Below are 16,271 nucleotides of genomic sequence, written 5' to 3'. Positions count from 1 at the left end.
CCTGTTACTGTTCTACTTCTATCATGTTATTGACTTTCTGCTTTCTTTAGATCAATCTTCTTCTAGTTAAATAGAAATAGAAAATCAATCAACATTTGAAAATAGAAGAATATGCATCACATAACAATATTTATACTTCATACTACAGCAAACAAGAAAAAAAGAAGAAAAAAAATGCAATATGTTTATCTTACAGATCTTAGAAGAACCAACAAACTTGTCTTCCTTGCTCTAAAAATCAGCCACCACCTAACTGTTTGCAAAAAATAGACATTTAGCTACTGAATTTAAGCAAGAAAGGCAAGTTTCAACGAACCAAATGCAATCACTAGCAACAACCAAAACAACTTATAATATCAACAAAATAACAACCGAAAAAATGAGCATCCATACCAGGTGTTTCGCAGGAAATCGTTGCCAGAGGTTTCTGGCTTGGAGTAGCACGCATTGTTGGTCGACGTTTTTAGGTCAGCGAGGAAAGAAAATCCTAGAGCAGAGGAGTCTTCAACCGAATATGTAAAGCTCATTTTTTCTCTTCAATTGAGTTAGGCTGAAGAACCTCCAATAGCCGTCTATAGTCTATACCTATGTAGTTCTACCTCTATATAGCAGGGGGTGACTCTGTTTCAGTAGTCACTAACCTCGAACGGTTAACAGCACTATAGTATTAGCACTCGCCATATCTTTTTGATATAAACTGCCATTGACCATAAGGAGAGCCAGGCGGAAATATAGAGTAACACTACCCCCGAAGAAACAAGAGTTCCGTCCCCTACAAAGCTGCAGAGAGAAAAGAAGAGAATGAGAGATGTATTAGACGTGTGTGGAGTTAGAGTATTTACATGAAAATTGTATCAAAGAAAAAAGATGAAAAGAAGACCTTGCATCTCCGGCAGCCAAAAGGATGGTCAATGCACTCATCTGTGTTGCAGTTTTCCATTTTCCCAAGTTATTAACTGCAACAGCCTGAGAATGGAGAGAGAGCTTTATGTATTAGAAAAGTGAGTAAACAAGTTTAATACATTTGCAACTCAAAAGTTATGTTGCTTAAGATACCAACCTCTAAAAGCTTTTTGTCCCGAGAAGCAGCCCATTCCCTGACTGCCGACATGGTTATCTACAAAGGTAATGATTTTGAGAGACTTGTTAATACATGAGAACATGTGATGAACCGAATAATTAAAGACTAAGCAAATATTGAGTTCCATCAATCAAGGAAGAAGAGAATATTTCAGCTTTCGACTAATTATCAAACTAAATATAAAAGATATAAGCAGTTTAGCACATACTCCCTCCGTTCCATACTAGTGGGGGCAATTTTTTTCGGCACGGAGATTAAGAAAAATGTGTGTAATGTATTAAAAAAAGATACTACCTCCGTCCCCCAAATTTTGACACAGTTTACTATTTCGGTCCGTCCCCCAAATTTTGACACACTTCACTTTTTACCATTTTTGGTAGTGGATCCCATATTCCACTAACTCATTCCTACTCACATTTTATTATAAAACTAATATTTTAAAAGTAGGACCCACATCCCACCAACTATTTCAATTCACTTTCCATTACATTTCTTAAAACCCGTGTCGGGTCAAAGTGTGTCAAAATTTGGGGGTCAGAGGTAGTAATAAAGTAGGAGAGAAGAAAAAGTAGAGAGAATAAAGTAAGAGATAGGGAAAAGTAAGTAAGAAGAAGAGTGTTGACTTTTACTAAAACGAGAAATGACTCCACTATTATGGAACGTACCAAAATGGCCAAATGACTCTACTACTATGGAACGGAGGGAGTAATTCGCAAGAAGTTTTCAAGGTTGACCAAAATGTCACATATTTAGGGATTATTTGTAAAAACCAAACTAGTAGATATATGAAGCAATCAATTCTGCTAGTCGTCTCTGTGTCATTTTACTTATCTTCGTATGGATGTGTTTTACATGACAATTTACACCAACCTGAATTATTTAACACTACAAAGGAAATGAGCATCAGATCCTATTATTCATACAATTTCGTTTCATAATCTAAAATGGGAAAACCATCATGCAATTGGGTAGACCCCCCTTTTTACTTTGATATAATCAATCTAGGACTCTATATCTACAACAAATTCCAGGACAAAAGCTGGATATAGATTCTTTAAGAGCAAGGAAAACAAAGACTCAGCAATTCTAGATAGTATTTATTCCACAGGCCATAATAGCATGATTGGCGTCCTTGTGAAATTGAGTAAATCATCGACAATGCAGAGGGAAGTTTGATATGGATTCAATATTAAGCTTTAACTAAATGGACAGTGCAGTTCTGGAGAATGCAAAAGAATAACCAAGAGGGATGGGGTGTAAATATAAGCTCCAACACTTACCAACTGTGCAATTCCCCACCTTAAAATATCTTAATCCTAAGGTCCAATTGTACTTGAAATTATAGCATAAGGATTAAGGATCTCAGCCAATCAGCTGAAATAGCAATTAAGAGAAATTCGAGATGTTACCTCTCTACAGATTATGGCAGTTGCAGGCACAGTCAATAGCCATGGTCCATGGCCAAATATACCAGCATCAAGGGGCTTAGTGCACAACAAGATCAAGGTAGTAGCAACCATGAGCTGCATACATTGAAAATGACAACTCTATAAGGTTCCCTCGCATTAGCTTCGCAGCAATTTTTAAAAGTTTTTTTTCTAGTAAAAAAAGAAAACAAAGAAGAAGTTTGACATCACTGCACCCTTCATATGAAGTTCCATTTTTGGAGTTCAGAGATGTATAGACTATAGAGCATCCTACTACTCAAGTTTTTTTGCTTGATTAACCCAACATATATCACCCAAAAAAAGTTATTTTCCTCCACGCCACCACCTCTTCACGTTATAAATCCTCACTTCTTTTGTACAAACACTGAACTAAACGCATCATTCTAGCATTTATACTAAGGCAAATACATGGAGTATGGGTTGTCACCTTATCAGCCACCGGATCCAAAAATGCCCCAAAAGGAGTACCCAATTTCATCTGTTACACCAAACATGCCGCAATGTAATTCAGGAAATAAAAAAAAATAGAGATACAACTTAAAGGTTGAAAAGTCAGCACCTTTCGAGCGAGAAATCCATCAAGCCAATCGGTAGTGGCAGCTGCAACAAAAATTCCTACAGTTGCTGACGGTCCCCACCAACTTTCAACATAAAAAGCTAGCAAAAAAAGAAACTAACATGTCAATTTAGTGAAACTACCGATAAAAATGGCCATACCAAATAGTGGTAATTATACAGAACAGATGCAGCTGTAAAGAAGCCATATGCATAAGCACAAGTGCATTGATCTCTTTTCTCGGTAAAGTAGAGCACTTTCAATCGATTTTTTTCCTTTTCATGCATTTATCACACATCATAAAACATTTACCACAGATTTGAATACAATCCAAATTCAAAACCAGCTCTCAACATTGAAGGCTACTGAAAAGAGATTTTCAATAAGTCGATTCACATGAAATTCTACCTCAACAGTAAATAGGCAGAACTAGGAATCATAGTATTAAATTCGGAATAGCGGTAACAGCAAAAAATGCACAGATCTCTCATGTGAATATACATACATAATGAATGCACAAAATTTGAGCTGGCGCTCCTCTTCAATGTCTTAATGCATCAATGGTGCAAAAAATAAACATTTAACATCTGCTCAATTAATTCCACCTTGTCAATTTTGTCAATTATAGGTAATAATCAAGGTAAAAGGTACAACTGCTGAAACCGAGCGCACAACATTGTCAATTTTACTCAATTATAAAAATTCCACCTTCATCATCGGACACATTTGCAATCAAAATCATAAATTTAAGCACATACTGTAAACGATAATCGGTATGGCAGCGACGCGGCCGATCGTCAGGATCGTAGGCAACGTGAGCAATTTCGATGACTTTCGCGGCGATTTCTCGCCGTGGCTCAGCGGCGGCGTCGGCAAATCTGATTCCTCGCGAGTTTCGGTCTCCACCTTTCCATCAACAGCGCCCCCCATTGGAGTCCCCAAATTACCGCTCCTGCCGCGATCAAAATGGCCGTATTTCCCGGAATCGGATGTGTAGAGGCAGAGATTCTGGCCGTGGGAGAATTTGGGGGCGGGGCTAACGCGCGAAGGGGTGTGGAATAGGGTTGTTGTCCTGCATCGCCAGCTGGAGAGATAGCTGAGCCGCGGGATATTCCTTGAATCGACGGCGACGGCTGCGGCGGCGTGGGAGGGAGAGGATAAATTGGCGAATTTCAATCTGTAGGGTTTATGGGCGTGGAGAATGAAGAAATTTGTGAGTTTGAGAGCGCTTGGCATGATTTGATGATGGTGGTTTGGTGGGTATGGATTAAAATGCGCGCGGGCGGCTTATTTTAGCATCGCAGGGCCAGGTGGAGAAGGAGATTGGCAATCATGGCTTCCGTCTTTACTCCTATGTCCCATAGTAGATGTCACACTAGGGAGACGGCACGAGAGGAGATGTTATACAATTGATGTGAGGGAACTTTTTTTAAAAGATAAAATGTAACATCTTCTGTGAGACAAATTAAAAAGGAAAGTGTGACATCTACTATAGAACAGAGAGAGTATTAAATTACAGATAATGGAGTATGGCCTATTAATATTATATATGGAATATTTCAATCGGAATCTTTAAAGTGGAACTTCCAAAAATTGTAAACCCATGTGGCGAATAAAATATAAATCACCGAAATTGGAATATGGAGCCTATTAGTATTATTTATGAAATATTTTAATCAGATTTTTTAAAATGGGGATATCCAAAAATGATAAACATGTAGCGAATAAAATATAAATCACCAAAATTTATAGTGTAAATAAGAGAACACTGTGGCTTGTCAAACATAGGTTGATAGTGTTAGGCATATGAAATTTAATTTTAATTGTGAGCTAACATACAACAATGCTTGTAAAAGTTGGTAAATTAAAATTTTAGCCATTGCACGTTTCCACTAAGAATTTTGGGCCAAAGTTATTATTTGCGAGATAAAGTTAGGTGAATTTTTTTATCCGTTCACGGTATTAAATAATGTGAGGAAAATTCAAGAGATTTGGTTACTCGAATCGCATTAGATGAAATTGGCATAATTTCGTAAATTTGTTTGAAATCTTGAAATTAGTAAGTTAATTGTTTTCGTCAATAATGTGAACGTACAACGTTGTGCGTTTCAATATTGGATGAGTTATATACCCTAGTGAATACTTGGTTTAATATATTATAATTTTTTTTATATCGATTCCTAATAAATATAATAAAATAGATAATAAATAAAAATTACAATTATCTATATTCACTTTGTCATCAAAAAATCAAATAGTTGGCGTATACAGTAACTAATTTAATTTCCCATCCGAATAGTTGTTGTATTATATAGACAAAAGAATAAAATAAATACAGCGTTATATTAAAAAAAAACATGAGAAAAGATCTGGTGCATAATTAATATGAGCATATTGTGAGCGACTAATTTCATGTAGGCTAGTTTCCTAAAATTTAGATGTCTGTTAACAAAATTAAAATTCTCTTTTGTTTATCTCCATGTCAACAATATCATTAATTTTCTCTAATATCTTTCTTTTTTTATTTGTTTAGTTTTCGTATCTTTTCTTCTTGTACATATTTCTCCTAGGTTTTTAGTAATAGTTTTCGTATCTTTTCTCTCGAGAAGTGCTAGTTTGAGGTTAGTTTTTTAGCATTAATTGTCCTTGCTCATATATGCTTAAAATTCTAATATTTGGTGTTGGACTACATGTTTTCTACTTAGTCTTTAAAGTGGGGAAAACAAACCAGAGCTAAAAATTCGATAATTAAAAATTGAAAATGGTAGTAATTTAGGTGAAAGATAAAAAACTAACTAAGAAATGGTGTAATTTAGGTGAAAGAAAGAGAATGTTAGGAAGAAGAAGTTGATGTTATGGTAGCAGGAAGAAACTTAAGAACGCGAGGAAGAAAATCCATAAAGGAAAGATAAAGAGAAAATTAATTACATTGCTGTCATGGAGATAAAAAAGAAAATTGTGTTTTTGTTAGATAGAAATCTAAATTTTAGGAAACTAGACCGCGTGGGATTAATCGCTCATAATACGCCCATTTTAATTATGCAGCATATCTTTTCTCAAAAAGACATTACTCTAAATAAGTCGAAACATTAAAATGGTCGAAAATAAAAAATAAAAAAGTTATTAAAAAACAGCAATAGTAGTAGCAAGAAATGGAGAATCATATTGGTGTTGTGGATCAAAGCTCCTATGTGGAGTATCCTTACCTCAATCTCTCTTTTTCTTTCCCAACGGAAGTATATTTATCCCGTTGGTCTTCTTATTCGTCACAACATGCGGTTGGGGAGATGGGTGTCGTGTTAAACTGTTTAGGAAGAGGCAGGCCACTGCACAATCATCAACCATTGAAGTTGGATACCTATACCTCCATTTTCTAACTACTGCGTCCACTACTGCTTGAGCTGCACCCCAGCGTCCTGGGCAAGTGTCCACTATATTTACCACATCCCTTTTCGTGAGCACCTCCCAAACCTGTTGTGCAAACAAAATGTAGTGTACTCCTAGTACATAGTAAACAATGTCTGGAAAATGAGACGTTAGTTAGTTACCCCGCCTGTTGCTAACACTACAAACTCGTCTGCATTAGTGATGCGTCTGTGGGAGATAAAAGGCGCGGAGAGCTTGGGAGGGTCCTTGTCCACCTCAGGCTCAACCTGGCATTTTCGGGCTGAAAAATATAGATTAACATAACTAAATAGTAGTGGTTGAAGATTGTATAGTTAGAAAGATACATTTGATCACTAAATTCATTCACTACACAAAAACTACAGTAGGTACCTGCAGGAAGGGGGTGAGGCTTAAGATTCAAAGTCAAGTGCACTGGAATCAATGCATTATTCTCGTCTCTCGTCCCTAATATAGCTCCCGAGTTCCCAATTTGTGTAGTTATAAGATATTCACCCTATAAAATACTAAATAATCTCAAGCCTAGTCGGGAGTAGTATATTGTTGAGGCATGTGTGTTTGATGATGGAACTGGAATTGGAATTGGAATTGAAATTGAAATATTACCAAAATCCAGTTATGAAGAAGTGTGTAGCTAGTGTACCCGTTTAAGCAGGGTGAGTGTTGTAGTAGTTGCACAACAGTAGCAATCAAAATTGGTGTCCATTCGCAACTCTTGGTCTTCGTCTTCGTCTTGCTCCGTGGCATTTCGGACTACCTTAACACCATAAGGCATAGGGCCATGGCGGTAATACACCCCACAAAAGCTCGACTTTGTTCTCCAATCTAAGGTCTGTAATACAATTCATTCACTATTACGATACTCCATCTGTCCACGAAATATAGACAAGTTTTGTCATTTTGGTCCCACAAAAAGTAGACTAAGTTCAAAAAGGAAAGTTTTCAACCAATACTAACACTACGCATCATTCTAAATATGGACCCCACAATTCACTATCACTCATTTTACAACCTTTTCCCCTCCTCTCTCTTACTTTACCAATTATATTTCCATTCACAATCTTGTCTATTTTTCATAGACGGAAAGAGTACGATGCATTGCAATTCAATATAAGTATGCAATTCAATATAAGTACAACACAGCGAGGAGATATGTTTGTGATGAGATTGAGACAAGTGCTTAAAACCTCTGTAGCATAGCTGTAATTATATATGGACCCACAATCGCAGGAAAACCAGGATCCCATCGTTGATCAATGATGATATTCAATACAAATACACACTCCTCCTTCTGCTCAACTTTCAATAAATAAATTGTTGAATCTCTTCTTATCGACCTAATTGTTGATCTGTTCCAGTGCTACTGGGATTACGACCCAAACCATAGTTCCTATCCATAACAAACTATCCCCTAAAATAGCTTCACTATCAACTAATTAATTGGGATTATAATATAAAAATATTATTATTTTTGTGTGGTTTTACAATTATTTTTTAGAATTACTCAAATTGGAGCTTATATTAAATTTTTAAATTTTAAATTAGAAAGTAAGTAGTAGTAGGATTTGTTATTCAATTAATCCAAATACACACTATTATTGTTTCTTTTATATATAGATGTGTGTGCATATATACTAGCATAACTAAAAATTTATTAAACGGAGTATACAAATTAATTTGGATTTGGGATTGAAGGCTTAAATTCTATTTCCAATTCTACATGTCCAATTCTATGATATCGAAAAAGTCTTATAGAATTAGTTCATTTTAAATTATTTGGGTTTGCAAATGATCAACTGATTGCACAATGAATTTAACACGCGTACATATTCATAATATTGGAGTATTTTTTGGGGCATAGTGCATGTTGTCTTGATGTTATGGATTTTGAAAACACAAGTCATTTCACAGACGTTTTAGTTAATTTTATTACTGTTTACTTTAAATAAATCAAATGTGAACTAATACGTTTGAAAATTTGAAAAGTTAATAGCAACCTTCCACTGTTTGATCTAACTGTCGAGATTTGGTTTATAGTTATATGGAACACAAAAGAGATAGTGGGGATCTATAAAACTACTCTACTACTAAATGTAAATAAATTTACATGTATAATTATACTCATTCCGTCCACGAAAAATAATCTCATTTTGCTATTTTGGGATGTCCACAAAAATAATATTATTTCTAAAAATGGAATGTTTCTATTTCATACTTTCCCCACTTTTTCTAATCTCTCTATACTTTACCTATTTCTCTTACTTTACCATCTTTTTCTATTCCCCTCTTTTACTTTATCATTTTTTTTATCAAAACACGTATTTTCCACAAATAAGATAATTTTTTGTGGATGTATGGAATATATTTTTAAAGATTTTAAACTAAAATTTGGTTCATGAACGTTAAATTATAACCCACCATTAGTTAGCTTATAGACTTAATTCTTACGTGCATGGATTAGAATTTATTAATGTGGATTTACTTCTGGGTTGATCAAATTGCGAGTCGTTTTAAGAGAAAACGCAAAAGAAATATATTTACTTCTGGATTAATTCACTTTTTTTACGTATGACCAATTCATTTTTTTATGTTCAAATTTAAACATAAAATATGATTAGTTTATTTTTTTACGTGTGCTCTCTCTCTCTATATATAATATGAAAAGCGCAAACCAATTTCTAGTATTTTACTAGAAAGTGGTAATAATAATTAGAGACACAAAACAAGATTAATTAATTTATTTATTTTATGTGCGTGAATGAATTTTCAAAAAGTGAATAGTGAAGCGGGGTAAAATAACGGCTTTTTGGGGCGAAAAAAGAAATTCCAGATTAAAAGGGGGCAGAATGTAAAAAATAATTTGAAAGTTGGTTACACGCTAGCTTTCTCTCTCTTGATCAATCTTTTCCCGCATTAGTGTTTCCGCAAACAAGAAAAGGAAGAAGGAAGACGAAGAAGGCGCATACTCTTCCCTCTCTCTACTGATTCCAGGTACATTTCTGCGATTTTACTATATTGTTTAATTGAATCAAGCAACTGATTAATTCTTGTTTTGCGCATGTGTTTTCTTTGAGATTGTGATGGAAATTTTTTGCATATTTTGTGTGTGGTTTACATCAATAATAATAGTTCAAAAGTTTCCCCCACGATCTTGTACGAGTTCCTCTGCGTCTGTGTTTTTGGTTTATTACTAGCTCCGGGATGAGGGGAATGGCTACTTCCGCAGCTGATTTTTTTGGTTTTGGGAGGAAACTTGATTCGAATATGTTGTATTTTTCTTGGATTGTGATAGTTTTGGGAGGAAATTCAATAATATCAGTATGTGTTTTTGGATTGAATGTGGTTTGCTGAATTTCTGTATATTGTGGGCTTTAGGTAGGATAACGCAATAGGGAGAGTATGTTGGCCAGCATTTTCAAGCCGTCTGCGTTTTTGCATATTTTGTGTGTGGTTTAGATCAATAATGATAGTTCGAAAGTTTCCCCCATGATCTTGTACGCGTTCCTCTACGTCCGTGTTTTTGGTTTATTACTAGTTCCGGGATGAGGGGAATGGCTACTTCCGCAGCTGATTTTTTTGGCTTTGGGAGGAAACTTGATTAGAATATGTAGTGTTTTTTTTTCTTGGATAAAATTATATATTGGTGATTTTCTGCATTTTACTTATTCAGCTGAAACTTCTTGTGTTTTGGATTGTGATGTTTTGGGAGAAAACTCAAATAATATTGTATGTTTCTGTGGATTGAATGTCGTTTGCTGATTTAATGCATATTGTGATGTAGTTGGCTTATGGAGGATAATGATGTTGCCCAACTGGTGCAAGCCGACCACATGGTTCAAGCGAACGGTGGACAACAATCACTATGATGAACTTCCGTTGAAGAACCATCAATGGGGGGAGATCTCTACCGCGGCTGCTAAATCCAATATTATTTCAGAAGGCTACAGCCAGTCTGAGTCAGGGCTAATGGGAACGCATCAATTCGGCCCTTATGGCACATTCGTGGGCATCTATGACGGTCATGGTGGTACTCACGCTGCCGAGTTTGCTAAAGACCATTTTTTCAAAATTATGAAAAGTAAGTTCTTGTTTTAGCATCTGTACAATCCTGTTACTCTCTTATATAGGAGTATGTTTTATTGGAATAGTTCAAGACTGGAAATGATTTCAGTCTTTTTTTAAAACTTTATAAAAGGAACAGGTGGTTTGACTGTGAATTACTAGTCGATTCTGTGTGAATTAAGATACACTCATAGAAATGCTAATCCCAACCATCTTTTTTTACTTACATCAGGTTCAATGTCGAAAGTTACAGAAATGTCAGCAAACATTTTGGACGAATCCCTGTCGCAGTTAGATAAGAAGTATCGCATGCAAGATAAGGACAAGTCGGCAGCCAAAGCAGAGTCCTGCTGTATGGTGGCCATCATCATCTTAGGACAGATATACATTGCAAATGCTGGAGATGCTAAGGTGGTCTTGGGGCGACTCGTCAGGCCCAAAGGACGCGTTCGATTGATCCTGGAACGATGGGCTAGGCTCACACCGCACATCCAAGCCATCCCATTACTGGCAGGCGAACACCCCATTCTGCAGTTTCCAAGGGAAGAGTTAGAACTAATGCATCCAATGGATCACAGCATTCTGCACTACAGTGATAAATCGCTTGCCAAAGGCCTCATTCCGGTGAGGATTTCAACTCAATATCATTAAATTTAGTTACTACTTTCCTCCATAAACAAGTTAGACAGCTAATATTCATGCATATGTGTATATATAGACAAAAAGATCAGTTATTGATATGTATCTTAACAAGAAGACAGGCATTTTGCATGCCCCTACACTCTTCCAAGATGAGCTTCTACCAGAGGACAAATTCATAATATTTGGATCTTCTGAGCTATGGAGATACCTTAAAAATGAAGAAGCAGTTGCTATGGTGAGAAAATTATCGCGAAGGGTAAGATTTCTACACCCCACCCTTGATTTCGTTCATATTCATATATTTTGCACCAACAAGTTCCTGTGTTTCATTTCCTGCAGGGAATCGCCATGAAATTGGTAAAAAAAGCTTTGATGTATAAGGAGCTGAAGAAACTTACACAGAGTTCGAACCATGACAACATCTTGGCTGTTGTTCTTTTCCTAGATCACAATCGAGTCAGCGCCGGCACAAGCAGCAACCATCTCTCCGCAATATATTATGAAAAGAGCAGCAGCCCGGATAGAGACAGCGAACTTGAAAAGTTTGGGGTGAAATATGAGTAGTTTTAGGAAATCACTATTGAATTGACATTTCCCTTTCTACAAACTTGATAGTAATACATATTCTTGGCAAATGACTCAGAGCATATTTTAGCTGACTGGCATATGAAACAGAGGAAATTCTTTTATACTTCTTTCTGTAGTAGTTACTGTTACTGTTCTACTTCTATCATGATATAGACTTTCTGCTTCTTTTGATCAATCTTCTTCTAGTTAAATAGAAATAGAAAATCAATCAACATTTGAAAATAGAAGAATATGCATCACATAACAATATTTATACTTCATACTACAGCAAACAAGAAAAAAAGAAGAAAAAAAATGCAATATGTTTATCTTACAGATCTTAGAAGAACCAACAAACTTGTCTTCCTTGCTCTAAAAATCAGCCACCACCTAACTGTTTGCAAAAAATAGACATTTAGCTACTGAATTTAAGCAAGAAAGGCAAGTTTCAACGAACCAAATGCAATCACTAGCAACAACCAAAACAACGTATAATATCAACAAAATAACAACCGAAAAAACGAGCATCTATACCGGGTGTTTCGCAGGAAATCGTTGCCAGAGGTTTTGGGCTTGGAGTAGCACGCATTGTTGGTCGACGTTTTTAGGTCATCGAGGAAAGAAAATCCTAGAGCAGAGGAGTCTTCAACCGAATATGTAAAGCTCATTTTTTCTCTTCAATCGAGTTAGGCTGAAGAACCTCCAATAGCCGTCTATAGTCTATACCTATGTAGTTCTACCTCTATATAGCAGGGGGTGACTCTGCACTAACCTCGAATGGTTAACAGCACTATAGTATTAGCACTCGCCATATCTTTTTGATATAAACTGCCATTGACCATAAGGAGAGCCAGGCGGAAATATAGAGTAACACTACCCCCGAAGAAACAAGAGTTCCGTCCCCTACAAAGCTGCAGAGAGAAAAAGAAGAGAATGAGAGATGTATTAGACGAGTGTGGAGTATGTACATGAAAATTGTATCAAATAAAAAAGATGAAAAGAAGACCTTGCATCTCCAGCAGCCAAAAGGATAGTCAATGCACTCATCTGTGTGGCAGTTTTCCATTTTCCCAAGTTATTAACTGCAACAGCCTGAGAGGGGAGAGAGAGCTTTATGCATTAGAAAAGAGGGTAAACGAGTTTAATACATTTGCAACTCAAAAGTTATTTTGCTTAAGATACCAACCTGTAAAAGCTTTTTGTCACGAGAAGCAGCCCATTCCCTAACTGCCGACATGGTTATCTACAAAGGTAATGATTTTGAGAGACTTGTTAATGCATGAGAATATGTTATTAGCCGAATAATTAAAGACTAAGTAAATATTGAGTTCCATCAATCTAGAAAGAAGATAATATTTCAGCTTTCGACTAATTCTCAAACTAACGATAAAAGATATAACCAGACAGTTTAACACATAATTTGCAAGAAGTTTTTAAGGTTGACCAAAACGTCACATATTCAGGGATTATTTGTAAAAGCCAAACTAGTAGATATATGAAGCAATCAATTCTGCTTGACGCCTGTGTCATTTTATTTATCTTCGTAATAGATGTGTTTTACACGAAAAATTACACCAACTTGAATTATTTAACACTATAAAGGAAATGAGCATCAGATCCTATTATTCATACAATTTTCGTTTCATAATCTAAAATGGGAAAACCATTATGCAATTGGGTAGACCCCCCTTTTTACTTTGATATTATCAATCTAGGACTCTATATCTACAACAAATTCCAGGACAAAAGCTGGATATAGATTCCACAGGCCATAGCATGATGGATGACCTTGTGAAATTGAGTAAATCATCTCCAACGCAGAGGGAAGTTTGATATGGATTCAATATTAAGCTTTAACTAAATGGACAGTGCAGTTCTGGAGAATGCAAAAGAATAACCAAGAGGGATTGGGTGTAAATACATGCTCCAACACTTACCAACTGTGCAATTCCCCACCTTAAAATATCTTAATCCTGAGGTCCAATCGTACTTGAAATTATAGCATAAGGATTAAGGATCTCGGCCAATCAGCTGAAATAGCAATTAAGGAAACAGATATTCGAGATGTTACCTCTCTACAGATTATGGCAGTTGCAGGCACAGTCAATAGCCATGGTCCATGGCCAAATATACCAGCATCAAGGGGCTTAGTGCACAACAAGATCAAGGTAGTAGCAACCATGAGCTGCATACATTGAAAATGACAACTCTATAAGGTTCCCTCGCATTAGCTTCACAGCAATTTTTAAAAGTTTTTTTTTCTAGGAAAAAAAGAAAACAAAGAAGAAGTTTGACATCACTGCACCCTTCATATGAAGTTCCATTTTTGGAGTTCAGAGATGTATAGACTATAGAGTATCCTACTACTCAAGTTTTTTTGCTTGATTACCCCAACATATATCACCCAAAAAAAGTTTTTTTCCTCCACGCCACCACCTCTTCACGTTATAAATCCTCACTTCTTTTGTACAAACACTGAACTAAACGCATCATTCTAGCATTTATACTCAGGCAAATACATGGAGTATGGGTTGTCACCTTATCAGCCACCGGATCCAAAAATGCCCCAAATGGAGTACCCAATTTCATCTGTTACACCAAAATTGCCGCAATGTAATTCAGGAAATAAAAAAAAATAGAGATACAACTTAAAGGTTGAAAAGCCAGCACCTTTCGCGCGAGAAATCCATCAAGCCAATCGGTAGTGGCAGCTGCGACAAAAATTCCTACAGTTGCTGATGGTCCCCACCAACTTTCGACATAAAAAGCTAGCAAAAAAGAAACTAGCATGTCAATTTAGTGAACACTACCGATAAAAATGGCCGTACCAAATAGTGGCAATTATACAAAACAGATGCAGCTGTAAAGAAGCCATATGCATAAGCACAACTGCATTGATCTCCTTTCTTGGTAAAGTAGAGCAATTTCAATCGATTTTTTTCCTTTTCATGCACTTATCACACACTATAAAACATTCACCACAGATTTGAATACAATTCAAATTCAAAACCAGCTCTCAACATTGAAGGCTGCTTCAATAAGTCAGATTCACATGAAATTCTACCTCAACAGTAACGAGGCAGAACTAGGAATCATATTTAATTTGGAATTGCGGTAACAGCAAAAAATGCACAGATCTTTCATGTAAACATACATACATAATTAATGTCTTCATGCATCAATGGTGCAAAAAATAAACATTTAACATCAAATACAACAGTTTGCAAGGCAATAATCAAGGTAAAAGGTACAACTGCTGAAACCGAACGCACAACATTGTCAATTTTGCTCAATTATAAAAATTCCACCTTCATCTTCGGACACATTTGCAATCAAAATCATAAATTTAAGCACATACTGTAAACGATAATCGGTATGGCAGCGACGCGGCCGATCGTCAGGATCGTAGGCAACGTGAGCAATTTCGTCGACTTTCGCGGCGATTTCTCGTCGTGGCTCAGCGGCGGCGTCGGCAAATCTGATTCTTCGCGAGTTTCGGTCTCCACCTTTCCATCAACAGCGCCCCCCATTGGAGTCCCCAAATTATCGCTCCTGCCGCGATCAAAATGGCCGCATTTCCCCGAATCGGATGTGTAGAAGCAGAGATTCTGGGCGTGGGAGAATTTGGGGGCGGGGCTAACGCGCGAGGGGGTGTGGAATAGGGTTATTGCCCTGCATCGCCAGCTGGAGAGATAGCTGAGCCGCGGGATATTCGTTGAATCGACGGCGGCGGCGGCGGCGGCGTGGGAGGGAGAGGATAAATTGGCGAATTTCAATCTGTAGGGTTTATGGGCGTGGAGAATGAAGAAATTTGTGAATTTGAGAGCGCTTGGCATGATTTGATGATGGTGGTTTGGTGGGTGTGGATTAAAATGCGCGCGGGCGGCTCAAGTTAGCGTGGAGGGCGCTTACATTAGCATCGCAGGGCCAGGTGGAGAAGGAGATTAGGCAATCATGGATTGGCTTCTGTTTTAGTAACTTTTATTATTTGCATTTTGGCGCTTAATTATTAGGAAATTGACAAATGACCGCTTTTTACCCGAATTTAAATATGGTAACAATGATTGATCAAATTTCAAAATTGCATATTTTTGTAATCATAATGTGATTTAGGATATAGTTGAACTTCTCGACTATGTAAACAAATTCGCAAATTTTAAAGGGATATTGGTCCTTAAAATCATAAACTTTGATCAAATTTTGGTATTTCACACGAACTTTTAAATTGGTATATAATATCACAAACTTTGCATTTTGTTTGTTATATCCCATTTCAACTCAAATAAAGAGAAAAACTAATTCTGCATGGGCAATCGTGAAATATTTACGATATTATAGACCACCATTTAAGTTCTTGGTAAGTAGGATAAAAATTACGTAAAAAACCACGTTAATCTAGTAGTTCCAAGTAGGATAAAAATACGAATGTAAGTTAGTCGGGTATAGTAATTTAACTGTCACGGAAAATAAAAAACAAAATGCAAAGTTTTTAATATGGTAGACCAATTTT

General features: G+C 36.4%; 4 protein-coding genes across 10 annotated transcripts; 1 reads left to right on the top strand and 3 right to left on the bottom strand.

Annotated features, from left to right (window-relative positions):
* Positions 1–77: 77 nt before the first annotated feature.
* LOC125216065 (CDP-diacylglycerol--glycerol-3-phosphate 3-phosphatidyltransferase 2-like) lies at positions 78–4,384 on the bottom strand. The gene is made up of 8 exons (XM_048117713.1): positions 3,844–4,384; positions 3,089–3,186; positions 2,957–3,007; positions 2,491–2,604; positions 1,061–1,117; positions 881–966; positions 394–780; positions 78–253 (listed from the first exon to the last, which is right to left on the bottom strand). The coding sequence occupies exons 1-7, from the start codon at positions 4,319–4,321 to the stop codon at positions 660–662; spliced, it is 1,005 nt and encodes a 334-aa protein (XP_047973670.1). The 5' UTR covers positions 4,322–4,384; the 3' UTR covers positions 78–253; positions 394–659.
* Positions 4,385–6,217: 1,833 nt separating this feature from the next.
* Positions 6,218–7,818, bottom strand: LOC125212213 (probable protein phosphatase 2C 33). Its single transcript, XM_048112313.1, has 5 exons — positions 7,678–7,818; positions 7,134–7,322; positions 6,863–6,986; positions 6,634–6,752; positions 6,218–6,556 (listed from the first exon to the last, which is right to left on the bottom strand). The coding sequence occupies exons 1-5, from the start codon at positions 7,735–7,737 to the stop codon at positions 6,293–6,295; spliced, it is 756 nt and encodes a 251-aa protein (XP_047968270.1). The 5' UTR covers positions 7,738–7,818; the 3' UTR covers positions 6,218–6,292.
* Positions 7,819–10,745: 2,927 nt separating this feature from the next.
* LOC125201212 (CDP-diacylglycerol--glycerol-3-phosphate 3-phosphatidyltransferase 2-like) lies at positions 10,746–15,697 on the bottom strand. Of its 5 annotated transcripts, none has more exons than XM_048099229.1 (11): positions 15,120–15,697; positions 14,432–14,529; positions 14,300–14,350; positions 13,833–13,946; positions 12,948–13,004; positions 12,768–12,853; positions 12,296–12,672; positions 12,097–12,155; positions 11,593–11,964; positions 11,403–11,527; positions 10,746–11,080 (listed from the first exon to the last, which is right to left on the bottom strand). In XM_048099229.1, exons 1-7 carry the CDS (start codon positions 15,595–15,597, stop codon positions 12,552–12,554), a joined length of 1,005 nt encoding a protein of 334 aa, XP_047955186.1. In that variant the 5' UTR covers positions 15,598–15,697; the 3' UTR covers positions 10,746–11,080; positions 11,403–11,527; positions 11,593–11,964; positions 12,097–12,155; positions 12,296–12,551. The 5 variants fall into 5 exon arrangements, with proteins under 5 accessions (XP_047955186.1, XP_047955187.1, XP_047955185.1 ...); XM_048099230.1 differs by having other exon boundaries at positions 11,593–11,961; XM_048099228.1 differs by having other exon boundaries at positions 11,593–11,728.
* LOC125201213 (probable protein phosphatase 2C 38) lies at positions 10,790–11,824 on the top strand. Of its 3 annotated transcripts, none has more exons than XM_048099236.1 (2): positions 10,790–11,176; positions 11,314–11,824. In XM_048099236.1, exons 1-2 carry the CDS (start codon positions 10,790–10,792, stop codon positions 11,371–11,373), a joined length of 447 nt encoding a protein of 148 aa, XP_047955193.1. In that variant the 3' UTR covers positions 11,374–11,824. The 3 variants fall into 3 exon arrangements, with proteins under 3 accessions (XP_047955193.1, XP_047955192.1, XP_047955191.1); XM_048099235.1 differs by having other exon boundaries at positions 11,310–11,824; XM_048099234.1 differs by having other exon boundaries at positions 11,271–11,824.
* Positions 15,698–16,271: the final 574 nt, after the last annotated feature.

This window comes from Salvia hispanica, chromosome 1 (genome assembly GCF_023119035.1).
Source record: "Salvia hispanica cultivar TCC Black 2014 chromosome 1, UniMelb_Shisp_WGS_1.0, whole genome shotgun sequence".
Classification (NCBI taxonomy): domain Eukaryota; kingdom Viridiplantae; phylum Streptophyta; class Magnoliopsida; order Lamiales; family Lamiaceae; genus Salvia; species Salvia hispanica.
The sequence above is the reverse complement of the archived record's forward strand: the minus strand, read 5'-3'. Positions and strand labels throughout refer to the sequence as shown.